Here is a 13807-nt window from a genome sequence, read left to right as displayed (position 1 = left end):
GGGCAGGAAAAGTTGGGATGACTTCATTTCACCCGGAGATCTAACTGACGGTGACTCCAGTGCAGGAAGTGCCTTTCCTTCCCATCCTGCTCATGTGACAGTGTCAGCCATGGCTCGTAGAAACATAGAAAATAGGAGCAGTAGTAGGCCATTCGGCCCTTCGAGCCTGCACCGCCATTCAGTATGATCATGGCTGATCCTCTATCTCAACACCATATTTCCGCTTTTTTCCCATAACCCTTGATGCCTTTTGTTTCTGGAAATCATAAGAACATAAGAACATAAGAATTAGGAACAGGAGTAGGCCATCTAGCCCCTCGAGCCTGCTCCGCCATTCAATAAGATCATGGCTGATCTGGTCGTGGACTCAGCTCCCCGTAACCTTTAATTCCCTTATTGGTTAAAAATCTATCTATCTGTGATTTGAATACATTCAATGAGCTAGCCTCAACTTCTTCCTTGGGCAGAGAATTCGACAGATTCACAACCCTCTGGGAGAAGAAATTCCTTCTCAACTCGGTTTTAAATTGGCTCCCCCGTATTTTGAGGCTGTGCCCCCTAGTTCTAGTCTCCCTGACCGGTGGAAACAACCTCTCTGCCTCTATCTTGTCTATCCCTTTCATTATTTTAAATGTTTCAATAAGATCACCCCTCATCCTTCTTAAATCCAACGAGTAAAGACCCAGTCTACTCAATCTATCATCATAAGGTAACCCCCTCATCTCCGGAATCAGCCTAGTGAATCGTCTCTGTACCCCCTCCAAAGCTAGTATATCCTTCCTTAAGTAAGGTGACTAAAACTGCACGCAGTACTCCAGGTGCGGCCTTACCAATACCCTATACAGTTGCAGCAGGACCTCCCTGCTTTTGTACTCCATCCCTCTCGCAATGAAGGCCAACATTCCATTCACCTTCCTGATTACCTGCTGCACCTGCAAACTAACTTTTTGGGATTCATGCACAAGGACCCCCAGGTCCCTCTGCACCGCAGCATGTTGTAATTTCTCCCCATTCAAATAATATTCCCTTTTACTGTTTTTTTTCCCAAGGTGGATGACCTCACACTTTCCGACATTGTATTCCATCTGCCAAACCTTAGCCCATTCGCTTAACCTATCTAAATCTCTTTGCAGCCTCTCTGTGTCCTCTACACAACCCACTTTCCCACTAATCTTTGTGTCATCTGCAAATTTTGTTACACTACACTCTGTCCCCTCTTCCAGGTCATCTATGTATATTGTAAACAGTTGTGGTCCCAGCACCGATCCATGTGGCACACCACTAACCACCGATTTCCAACCCGAAAATCTATCTATCTCCCTCAGTGGGTAGCACTCTCTCTCGCCTCCAAGTCAGAAGGTTGTGAGTTTAAGTCCCACTCCAGAGACTTGAGCGCGTAATCCAGACTGATACTCCCAGTGCAGTACTGAGGAAGTGCTACACAGTCGGAGGTGTCATCTTTCAGATGAGATGTTAAACCGAGGCCCTGTCTGCCCTCTCAGGTGAATGTAAAAAATTCCACGGCCACTATTCGCAGATGAGCAGGGAGTTCTCCCCGGTGTGCTGGGGTCAATATTTATCCCTCTACCAACATCACTGAAACAGATAATCGGGTCATTATCACATTGCTGTGTGTGGGAGCTTGCTGTGCGCAAATTGGCTGCCGTGTTTCCCACAGTGCAACAGTGAGCACACTTCAAAAAGTACTTCATTGGCCATAAGGCGCTTCGGGACGTCCTGAGGTTGTGTAAGGTGCTATATAAATGCAAGTCTTTTTTTTTATATCATATTAACACAAAATCCTAAATTGCGAGACATCTGTTGCTGAATCCCAATCGCAGTGCGGACAATTGCCTCCTAATCCCGGCATTCCCAGTTTTCTGGTCACGAAAATCCCTGGCTGGTAATCCAGCAGCACTGATCTCCACAGCTGAATCTTCAGTGCCGGGAGAGACTCTACATCGATAGTGGGGACTCGGGTGGGGGCATCAATTTTGACTTTTGGATGAACGAGCGGTAGTGAAGAGGGCCCCCGACCCCCTCCGTGCGATTGTTGTGCTCTAGCCTCATTTAAATTCAGCAGTTAAGATGCAGGGGAGCCGAACAGGGGGTCCCAAAACAGCTCTGTGGGATTGATGCCTCAAATCTGGGCTGGGCGGCCTCCAGCAAGGTAAGTGGTGGTGGGCGGAGGTGGGGCGGGAAGAGACTGTGGGGTCCCGGGGCGCAGAGGGTCCGCTCCTGCTCATGCTCAGTCAAAAACTATTTGACACTTACCTTTGACGGGCTCGTAGGTTACATCGTCCGTAGAACTGGTCGGAGTGTTCCCTCGAGCATCATCATCGTAGGCAGTCCCTCGAAGTGAGGATGACTTGCTTCCACGCCAAAAAGGGATGAGTTCACAGGTGTTTCAATGAAGGACGTAATATTCCAGGTGCTGAACTACATCCCGAAGGGTGGAAGATGCCTGTGCGTGAATTTTTTTAACGTGGGGTGGCTGTTGCACACCAGCCACCACACGGGCTTGACAGAGCGAGGTCTTGGTCCAGTGGCAAGGGTTATCCAAGACGACTGGAGACCAGCTCTGCTGCACGGACCTAGTGCGCGCACATATCGCGGTGTGGGCTGGGCCCGTGCTGCCCCTGGGCCCTCGCCTCTTCTGGGCTCCGAACTCACGGCTCTCCCGGGCCCCGATCGCGTCGCTCCACAATCTCTCGCTGCTCCTTCGCCCCGACCTCACCACTCCTGCTGTACCGGCCCACGCTCCAATCACCGACCTGATGACATCACTCTTCGCTGCCGTCGCCCTCCTGCACCAGCTCGCGCTGGTCCCTGAAGTGGCCTCCGCGCTGCTCCCGGGCCACCGCATCTCCACTCCTTTTATGGCCCCGACCTGCCGCTGGTGTTCTCACAAATATAGTGGATTAAGGGATGATCTGATCGAGGTGTTTAAGCTGATTAAGGGATTTGATAGGGTAGAGACAGAGAAACTATTTCCTCTGGTGGGGGGAGAATCCAGAACAAGGGGGAATAACATTAACAATAGAGCCAGGCCATTCAGGGGTGATGTCAGGAAGCACTTCTTCACACAAAGGGCAGTGGGAATCTGGAACTCTCTCCCCCAAAAAGCTGTTGAGGCTGGGGGGCAATTGAAAATTTCACCATTGAGATTGATAGATTTATGTTAGGCAATGGATATTAAGGGTTACAGAACCAAGGCGGGTAAATGGAATTAAGATACAGATCAGTCGGGATCTCAATGAACAATGGAACAGGCTCGAGGGGCTGAATGGCTTCCTCCTGTTCCGAGGTTCCTCTGCACATAAGACGGCAATTGGGGTCCTATTTACGTCACAGATTTCAATCTTAGAAGGGGATCGGCCCCTGAAACAGGCGGGTGCTTTGGACACCCGTTGTTAGGACCACTTTCCAAATGGCAGCAGCGGCATGACCGGTGTTAACCGTGCGGTGAGGTGATCAACCCCACATTCTGAGGACCTCGCCCCGCGGGGGGGGAGGAAATCGACTCCTTCACGGACTCGGGGCTGAGAAGTAGTGCTGTAAATACAAGTCGGAAATGTGGCTTGGCAACAATGGCCAAAAGAGGAAGGACTCTCAGTCATTGGTCGGGTCGCTATGGGACTTTACTGGTCGTTTCAGGTATCAGATGTAACAAGGAGCAGGGAGCGGTGACTATACACAGAGCCATGGCGAAGGACAAGGGCCCGGGAACACACAGCCAACGATGCAGGGTATGGCCGCACGCTACAACGCCTGCACTTGGCATTCGATCGGATGGAACTCCTCTTCCTCGTCCCTCTCCAGGGCTAGATCGTACCTGCACAGGTGAGGCCTGTGAACAAGAGAAGAGATCAAGGTCAGGAGTTCAAATGGGGGCAGCGCAGATTAACCAGAACGATACCAGGGATAAAAGGGTTAAATTACGAGGGCAGGTTGCACAGACTGGGCTTGTGTTCCCTCCAGTGTAGAAGATTAAGGGGTGATCTAATTGAGGTGTTTACGATGATTAAAGGATTTGATAGGGTAGATCGTGAGAAACTATTCCCTCTGGTGGGGGAGTCCAGAACAAGGGGGCATCACCTTAAAATAGAGCCAGGCCGTTCAGGGGTGATGTCAGGAAGCACTTCTTCACACAAAGGGCAGTGGGAATCTGGAACTCTCTCCCCCAAAAAACTGTTGAGGCTGGGGGGGGGGGTTCAATTGAAAATTTCAAAACTGCGATTGATATATTTTTGTTGGACAAAGGGTATTAAGGGTTATGGAACCAAGGCAGGTAGACGGAGTTAAGGTACAGATCGGCAATGAGCTAATAGAATGGCAGAACAGAATCGCCTCCTCCTGTTCCTATGTTCCCATGTTCACCATTGCAAATTAAATCGAGTCTAGTGAGCCTGACAGAGTAAATGCTGAAGCTGTTATTCCTTGTGGAAGAATCTCAAACCAGGGGTCACAGTCTCAGGTAAAGGGCTCGGGCATTTCAAGCTGAGATGAGGAGGAATTTCTTCACTCAGAGGATTGTGAATCTTTGCAATTCTCTGTCCCAGAGGGCTGTGGATGCTCAGTCATTGAATATATTCATGCCTGAGATTGATAGATTTTTGGACTCTCGGGGAATCAAGGGATATGTGGATAGTGCAGGAAAGTGGAGTTGAGGTCGAAGATCAGCCATGATCTTATTGAATGGCGGAGCAGGCTCAAGGGGCCGTATGGCCTACTCCCGTTCCTATTTCTTCTGTTCTTATGTTCTTATGTTCTTACCTAAGAAAGGATATACTTGCCATAGAGGGAGTGCAGCGAAGGTTCACCAGACTGATTCCTGAGATGGCAGGACTGTCGTATGAGGAGAGATTGGGTCTGTAATCACTAGAGTGAGAGGGGATCTCATTGAAACGTTTAAAATTCTGACGGGGTTGGATAGACTGGATGCGGGGAGGATGTTTCCCCGGGGCTGGGAAGTCTAGAACAAGGGGTCACAGTCTCAGGATACGGGGTAGGAAATTTAGGACCGAAATGAAATGTTTTCACACAGAGGGTGGTGAACCTGCGGAATTCTCTACCACAGAAGGCTGTGGACAAGTCACTGAATATATTTAAGAGGGAGATAGATAGATTTCTAGAAACAAAGGGCATCAAGGGGTATGGGGAAAAAGCGGGAATATGGTGTTGAGATAGAGGATCAGCCATGATCATATTGAATGGTAGTGCAGGCTCGAAGAGCCGAATGGCCTACTGCTGCTCCTATTTTCTAAGTTTCTATGTTTCTATGAAAGGAGGGAAGGGTGGAAAGGAAGTAAGGGTGGGAAGGGAAGGGAAGGAAAGGGAAGGGAAAGGAAGAGAAGGGAAGAGAAGGGATGGGAAGGGAAGAGAAGGGAAGGGAAGGGAAGGGAAGGGAAGGGGCTTGCATTTATATAATGCCTTTCACGATCACTGAACGTCCCAAAGTGCTTCACAGCCAATGAAGTACATTTGTTTTTTAAGTGTAGTTACTGCTGAAATGTAGGAAACACAACAGCCAATTTACGCTCAGCAAGCTCCCACAAACAGCAATGTGATAATGACCAGATAATCCGTTTCTGTGCTGTTGATTGGGGGATAAATATTGGCCAGGGTACCAAGAATAACTCCCCTGCTTTTCTTCGAAATAGTGACGGGATCTTTTACAACCACCTGAGAGGGCAGACGGGGCCTCAGTTTAACGTCTCATCCGAAAGATGACACCTCCGACAGTGCGGCGCTCCCTCAGCACTGCACTCGGAGTGTCAGCCTAGATTTTGTGCTCAAGTCTCTGGAATGGGACTTGAACCCACAATCTTCTGACCCTGAGATGAGGATGCTACAATGGCAACATCAAAAGAGAATTGGATAAATGTTTGAAGGGAAAACATTTGCTCTGGGGTAAGAGCAGGGCAGTGTAATTAATTGGATAGCTCTACCGAAGGGCTGGCAAAATGGGCCGAATGGCCTCCTTCTGTACTGTATCAATCTATGATGTTATGATTCTGAATATTTGTCCAATTCCCTTTTGAAAGCTATTTCGGATTATGCTCTCATCACTGCTTCTGGCTGGGCATTCCATGCCCTAACAACCATCTACCAACTCCCCAATTCGTATTTTTGTCAATTTATGAGCTTTAGTTATGGACTCACCAACTAGTGGAAATAATTATTTCCAAATCACCTTATCGAAAGCTCTCAATTTTGAACATCTCTCTCAGCTCAATTTTGGATTGTTGGATTTTGCTGGACAAGGGTATAGAAGATTGTGGAGCAGGGGCTGGATGGAGTTCGGATGGAGATCGGCCCACGGTCTCATTGGATGGGGGGACGGGCTGGAGGGGCTGGGTGGCCTCCTCCGGTTCCTATGTTCCAAACGGTTAAGAAAATGTCTTCTAGCAGAGATCTGGGAAAATTCATTGACTTGAATGAAAATTGGGACACCGGTGGAATTCGCCAGGATTGTGCGGGAGGTGGACTGGAGAGATTGGGCCACTAACAGGCATTGCAGCGCCACTTGTTAATGGCAGGAAGTGTTACCGCCAACCTTTTAGGCGCAACCAATTGCAGGGGGGGGGTGAAGTGTAAAAGCGGGGATGTCCTGCTGCAACTGTACGGGTTATTGGTGAGGCCACAGCTGGAGTGCTGTGTACAGTTTTAATCTCTTATTTAGGAGATGGTTGGATGGGCACTTAAAGTGCCGTAACCTTTAGGGTTACGGACCTAGAGTTGGTAATTGAGATTGGACTGGATGACCTTTCATTGGTCAGTGCAGATATAATGGTAAGTACTGCAGGGAATAGAATATGGCCAGGGTGATCTCCTGGACTAGTTTCGATCGCCTGGGTGGGTCGGAGAGGAATTTTCCCAGATTTTTTTCTCCTTAAATTGGCCTGGGTTTTTATCTGGTTTTTGCCTCTCCCAGGAGATCACATGGCTCCGGCTGGGGTGGAGTGCAGAATGTTTCAGTATAAGGGGTGTTGCAGTGGTGTGGGGCGGACTGGTTGGGCTGGGTGCTCTTTGTCTTTCTGTCATTGTTCATGGGTTTGTATGTAACCTTCAGGGCTGCTGACCAAGGGCCGTGCAGCTCTTTGTCAGCCGGCGTGGACACGATGGGCCGAAATGGCCTCCTTCTGCGCTGTAAATTTCTATGTTTCTATATTTCTAGACCTCTTCTGAACCGTTTCTATTTTGATGAAAAGCGTCCTAGTTCATCCAGTCAATGAATGAATTTACTTGTCATTGACCATGGCTTAATCTATAAATAATTCTTGTAACATGTATTCAATTTCTTTCTCTCCCTCTGTGTCCTTCTGTGCCTCTTGCTTTCTATCCTTCCTGTGTTTTCAATCCTCTCTCTCCTTGGACACGCCAATCATTATCCCTGTAACCCATACCTCCCTTCCTTCCTCCCTCGCTCTGTCCATCTCTTCCCTCTCGTTATTATCTTCCACGCTTCCCTCCATCGCTCTGAATTACTCTTTCTTCCCTTCTCTCTATTCCTTACATTGCATCAGTGACTACATTTCAAAAGATAATTAGTTGGCTGTAAAGCACCTTGGGACGTCCTGATAGGTGCTATATAAATGCAAATTTCTTCTTTCTTCTTTCCATTACTTTATTCTCTCTTAATCTGGCATGTCAAATTGTAAAGTTTACAAGAATCCCGGTAACTAACCTTTGGGGGTAGGTTAGTGATCTCAGTTGCATTCGAAGTATTCCCAGTTTGAGTTTGGGTTCCACCAGAATGGCTGAACTGAACATCAGTGAAACTCTGGTGATATTTTCTATGTCTTTATCAACACCTACGAGGAGGGTGACCTCCTTGAACTTTTCGAATGATTTTGCGTATCTGAAAAAAAACAAAAACAGAAATCGGAGCTATGTCGGCTTTCAAAAAATAAACTCCCAGATCATCTGTCAGGACAGAAATAGTTGTAAATACAGGAGCGGAGTACGGAGTTCTTGGGGCTGAAATTGCGGTCGGAGGCCTCCGACCTGAAACATTTCTACGAATTTACCTGCTGGTCCGGGAGGAGCGTGGGATTCCGGTGGGGAGGCCTTCTCTTCCCGCGCTGCGGAGCGCACTCCCGTCCTCCAGGTTCCCATGGAGACGGTGCAGTCACGTGTGACTGCTCAACCAATCAGGTACAGTATTCTCAATTAATAGCAACGGGAACTCCGTATCTACCAGTTCTCATTGCTGTTAATTGAGGGAAGAAAACACCAAACACAATAACACCAAAGGAAGAATAAAAAACACACCTCACATAATTAAAATTAATTGAAATTAAAGTTGACAAATATCTTAGAGAAAAAACATTTTCAAAATTTTTTAAAAGTTTTTTTAATTATGGTTTAAGATAAATTTAACATAGTGGGCGGGGTTTTTAAAAGTAAAATGTGTATTTTAAATTTTATTTTTTATGTTTTAAATGTGTTTTAAGACTCTTACGCCTGTAAAAGTAGGCTATACCCTGCTTTTATCAGGTGCAAGAATTTTGAGGACATTTGCTGGGCAAGATCTGGGTAAATTCCGTAATCTTCCCCTTGCAATTGTCCTCGCTCCCGAGATGCATTGGATCTGTCAAGCTCCAGTTTGACAGAACGGAAAAGCCGATTTTCAGCGCATGCGCATTGTACACTGAAAACCGGCTTTTGCGATGACTTCCCGGGTCCTTAGACACTCCGTACACACTCCGTACGGACTCTGGGAGGCCAGGATTTCTGGGCTGTTGTTTCAACATGGCTGCTGTATGTTTAGAATGTAAAGAATCACCGGGGGTAGAAATTGGTACGTGCTGCGCCTGCTTTTCGGGCGTAAAATGGGCGCTAAAGAGACCAATTTAGCAGAGACGTCCTGCACCTGATCGGCATCCCACTGCTACATTTGCCATTTTTTTGTGTCTCAGGCGTATTGTAGATTCAATAGGTAACTGCACAAGAAGAGATTGTTAATTGGTAAGACGCAGATTGTGCTGGAGTAGGGATGCTTCTTAACGTTATAACTATCAGGAAAGGCGGAATAGGCTGGTGTTCCTTCCTCCAGAGAAGAGAAGGTTGAGGGGTGACCTGATGGGGGTCTTTAAGATTATGAAGGGGTTAACGTAGAGAAGATGTTTCCATTTGCGGTGGGGACCAGAACTGGGGGCCAAAAGTATAAGATAGGCACTAATAAATCCAATTGGGAATTCAGGAGAAACTTCTTTGCCCAGGAGAGTGGTGAGCACTGTTCCTTCTAAGCTGCGTGCGGCGGCCACACAGTATTTTCAAAGGTCCTGCGCAGGCCACTCACCGGCTTTCCCATCGTAGATACCGCGCAGCGCAGAAATTTAAAGGGACCACGCATTAAAGGAAACAGAGCGTGCAAAACAAAGCGCAGCTCACAGGGAACTCTGGTGGTGAGAATGTGGAACTCGCTACTACATGGAATGGGTGGAGTGAAAAGCACAGACGCCTTGAAGGGGAGGCTGGATAAACACATGAGGGAGAAAGGAATAGAAGGATATGGTGATGGGGTGAGATGAAGAGGAATGGGAGGGGGCTGGTGTGGAGCATAAACACCAGCACGGAGCGGTGGGGCCCAATGGCCTGTTTCTGGGCTGCAATTCTATGTAATTATAAGAACATAAGAAATAGGAGCAGGAGTAGGCCATAAGATCATGGCTGATCCGATCGTGGACTCAGTTCCACTTCCCTGCCCACTCCCATAACCCCTTATCCCCTTATCGTTTAAGAAACTGTCTATTTCTGTCTTAAATTTATTCAATGTCCCAGCTTCCACAGCTCTCTGAGGCAGAGAATTCCACAGATTTACAACCCTGTAAGAGAAGAAATTTCTCCCCATCTCAGTTTTAAATGGGCGGTCCCTTATTCTATCATGCCCTCTAGTTCTAGTCTCCCCCATCAGTGGAAACATCCTCTCTGCATCCACCTTGTCAAGCCCCCTCATAATCTTATATCACTAGTGTACTGAAATAAAGAGGACGATATCTGTACGCACATCGCTTTGGGGTGTACGCTGTTGCTGCTGCAATGTTCTTTGTCACTGCATGCACTCCTGCATTGCCGCACTGCATTATCCAGCGAGACCGTCCAACTGACATGAGGGGTGCAGTATAGACATGCATGAAAAGACAATTCACACCTCTGGGGAAGGTTCCATGTGTGATGGAAGTTTCCAAGTGGACTGTTCGTTTGTAACTTTATGCTCAGCGTACTCACCGATTGGCTTTCGATTTGACCACGCTTCCATTTTCTCCAGTTAACCCAACTGTAATGTAACCTTTCCTGGTGTTGCGGTTCCAAGCGATGATGTCCAAAAGGTAATAGTACACTGCATGATGCGAAGAAAGAAAGGATATTTAAATGCACAGTTCTGGTAGCCATATTACAAAAATGATATAGAGGCACCGGCTAAGGTGCAAATAAAGATTTACAAGGAGCGTACCAGAACCGAGACGCAGCACCTATCAAGAAAGATGGAACAGGCAGGGGCTCGTTTCTCTAGAAAAGAGAAGGCTGAGGGGGTGACCCGATCGAGGTCTTTAAAATGATGAAGGGTTTCGATAGGGTAGATATAGAGAAGCTGTTTCCACTAGTGGGTGAATTCAAAACTAGCGCTCATCAATATAGGACAGTCACTAATAGCCCGGTATTTGCGGTAAGTAATAAGGGCAAACTAACAGCGCTCGCTGTCGTTACACCTCTGAAACTGACTGTACCTTCAGGATGTAGCACATATGTATCTAAATGAGGAAATCCTGAAGTTGTGTTCAATGGCTGCGCTGTGACTCCCACGCCCCCCGCCCTCCCCTGACAGCCAGCAATCAGTATAATCAGTGGACTGACTTGGTTTTTTTCACGGTAATATCGCTGTTAAACACCACATTAAATGTTAGGCCTTGTTGGATTAAGTGTAACTGGGGTTTCAACAGCGTATTGATTGCTAAAGGGATTGCGAGGGAACACCAGCGGTAGGTCGGGACTTTAAAAGGAGCATATCACTTCAGGGAACAGCGCGAGCTGGTGAAGGAGGGCAACTGGATTGGACGTCACCATAATCGAGGTCGCTGATTGGAGCATGGACAGGTACAGCAGGAGCAGTGAGGTCGGGGCGATGGAGCGTCGCGAGATCGTGCAGCGACGTGATCGGGGGCACAGGAGAGGCGTGAGTTCAGGGCCCAGAAGAGGCAAGGGCCCAGGGACAGCACGGGCCAGCCCACACTGCGATATGTGTGCGCACTAGGTCCGTGCAGCAGAGCTGGTCTCCAGTCGTCTTGGTTAACCCTTGCCACTGGACCAAGACCTGGCTCTGTCAAGCCCGTGTGGTGGCTGGTGTGCAACGGTCACCACACGTTAAAAAAATCCACACACAGGCATCTTGAATATTGTGTACAGTTTTGGTCTCCTAATCTGAGGAAGGACATTCTTGCTATTGAGGGAATGCAGCGAAGGTTCACTAGTCTGATTCCCGGGATGGCAAGACTAAATATGAAGAAAGACTGGATCAACTAGGCTTATATTCACTGGAATTTAGGGGATCTCACAGAAACATATAAAATTCTGATGGAATTGGACAGGTTAGATGCAGGAAGAATGTTCCCGATGTTGGGGAAGTCCAGAACCAGGGGGTCACAGTCTAAGGATAAGGATTAAGCCATTTAGGACCAAGATGAGGAGAAACTTCTTCACTCAGAGAGTGGTTAACCTGTGGAATTCTCTACCACAGAAAGTTGTTGAGGCCAGTTCGTTAGATATATTCAAAAGGGAGTTAGATTGGCCTTTACGGCTAAAGGGATCAAGTCTGGAGAGAAAGCAGGAATGGGGTACTGAAGTTGCATGATCAGCCATAATAGTGGTGCAGGCTCGAAGGGCCGAACGGCCTACTCCTACACCTGTTTTCTATGTTTCTATGTTTCTACGTTTCCACCCTTCAATATGTAGTTCGGGACCTGGAATATTAGGTCCTTCACTGAAACACCTGTGAACTCATTGAACTCATCCCTTTTTGGCGTGGAAGCAAGTCATCCTCGATCCGAGGGACTGCCGAAGAAGAAAAAGATTGCTAAACAGGAAAACGAATTTTAAGTCTGTGGAGTGTAAAATTTCTCCATTATTATAAAACTTACAATTTTTCAGAAACTTAAATAAAAAAATTTAATTTTTTTTGAAGGTTGATCATCTTTACTTCAGGTATACGTTAGCCCGCTGCGGGAGCCCCGATCTCTGTTTTGCTTTCTGTAACATTTTTTAAAGTCCGAATAAAAGCTGCTTCTTCACTTCCTGGCTCCCTGTCTGTGAGAATTCTGCATCGTGATTGGCTGCCTAAGGCAGCTTGTTGACATCACAGCAGATCGCACTAGGGAATCCCCACTATACTCCGCTGCAACCTCTAACGCATCGAAAAAGCCGAAAGCCTCGCCACAGAGAGATCGCAAGATCTCAGCCCGCAGCTTTATTGGGGGCCAGCGGCGATCGCCTTTGCCGGGGGCGTGGCTTTGTCACACCAAGGACAATAGATTTGAGGGATAAGCTATCAAGGAAGATGACACAGAGGACAACGTAAATGTGTTTAAGATAATTGGATGTATTTCTAGGAAGAGAAAAGATTGAGGGATATGGGGAGAAGGTGGGTAGGTGGGGTTGGGGGATATGGGGAGAAGGTGGGTAGGTGGGATTCAGGGCTATGGGGAGATGGTGGGTAGGTGGGGTTGGGGGATATGGGGAGAAGGTGGGTAGGTGGGGTTGGGGGATATGGGGAGAAGGTGGGTAGGTGGGGTTGGGGGATATGGGGAGAAGGTGGGTAGGTGGGGTTGGGGGATATGGGGAGAAGGTGGGTAGGTGGGGTTGGGGGATATGGGGAGAAGGTGGGTAGGTGGGGTTGGGGGATATGGGGAGAAGGTGGGTAGGTGGGGTTTGGGGATATGGGGAGAAGGTGGGTAGGTGGGGTTGGGGGATATGGGGAGAAGGTGGGTAGGTGGGGTTGGAGGATATGGAGAGAAGGTGGGTAGATGGGGTTGGGGAATATGGGGAGAAGGTGGGTGGGTAGGTGGGGTTGAGGATATGGGGAGAAGGTGGGTAGGTGGGGTTGGGGGATATGGGGAGAAGGTGGGTAGGTGGGATTCAGAGATATGGGGAGAAGGTGGGTAGGTGGGGTTGGAGGATATGGGGAGAAGGTGGGTAGGTGGGATTCAGGGCTATGGGGAGATGGTGGGTAGGTGGGGTTGGGGGATATGGGGAGAAGGTGGGTAGGTGGGGTTGGGGGATATGGGGAGATGGTGGGTAGGTGGGGTTGGGGGATATGGGGAGAAGGTGGGTAGGTGGGATTCAGGGCTATGGGGAGATGGTGGGTAGGTGGGGTTGGGGGATATGGGGAGAAGGTGGGTAGGTGGGGTTGGGGGATATGGGGAGAAGGTGGGTAGGTGGGGTTGGGGGATATGGGGAGAAGGTGGGTAGGTGGGGTTGGGGGATATGGGGAGAAGGTGGTTAGGTGGGGTTGGGGGATATGGGGAGAAGGTGGTGGGTGGGGTTGGGGGATATGGGGAGAAGGTGGGTAGGTGGGGTTGGGGGATATGGGGAGAAGGTGGGTAGGTGGGGTTGGGGGATATGGGGAGAAGGTGGGTAGGTGGGGTTTGGGGATATGGGGAGAAGGTGGGTAGGTGGGGTTGGGGGATATGGGGAGAAGGTGGGTAGGTGGGATTCAGAGATATGGGGAGAAGGTGGGTAGGTGGGGTTGGAGGATATGGGGAGAAGGTGGGTAGGTGGGATTCAGGGCTATGGGGAGATGGTGGGT

At 48.5% G+C, this 13807-nt stretch overlaps 1 protein-coding gene across 1 annotated transcript in view; it reads right to left on the bottom strand.

Moving 5' to 3' along the window:
- Window positions 1–3671: 3671 nt before the first annotated feature.
- lipia (lipase, member Ia) overlaps window positions 3672–13807 on the bottom strand; it is a 40406-nt gene continuing 30270 nt past the window's right edge. The window contains exons 8-10 of the mRNA XM_070892679.1: window positions 10237–10348; window positions 7691–7864; window positions 3672–3850 (exon numbers count right to left, since the gene is read on the bottom strand). Coding sequence (XP_070748780.1) covers window positions 3763–3850; window positions 7691–7864; window positions 10237–10348 — 374 coding nt within the window. The 3' untranslated portion in view covers window positions 3672–3762. The remainder of the gene's footprint in view (window positions 3851–7690; window positions 7865–10236; window positions 10349–13807) is intronic.

The sequence above is a fragment of the Pristiophorus japonicus genome, chromosome 11 (assembly GCF_044704955.1).
Source record: "Pristiophorus japonicus isolate sPriJap1 chromosome 11, sPriJap1.hap1, whole genome shotgun sequence".
Classification (NCBI taxonomy): domain Eukaryota; kingdom Metazoa; phylum Chordata; class Chondrichthyes; family Pristiophoridae; genus Pristiophorus; species Pristiophorus japonicus.
The sequence above is the reverse complement of the archived record's forward strand: the minus strand, read 5'-3'. Positions and strand labels throughout refer to the sequence as shown.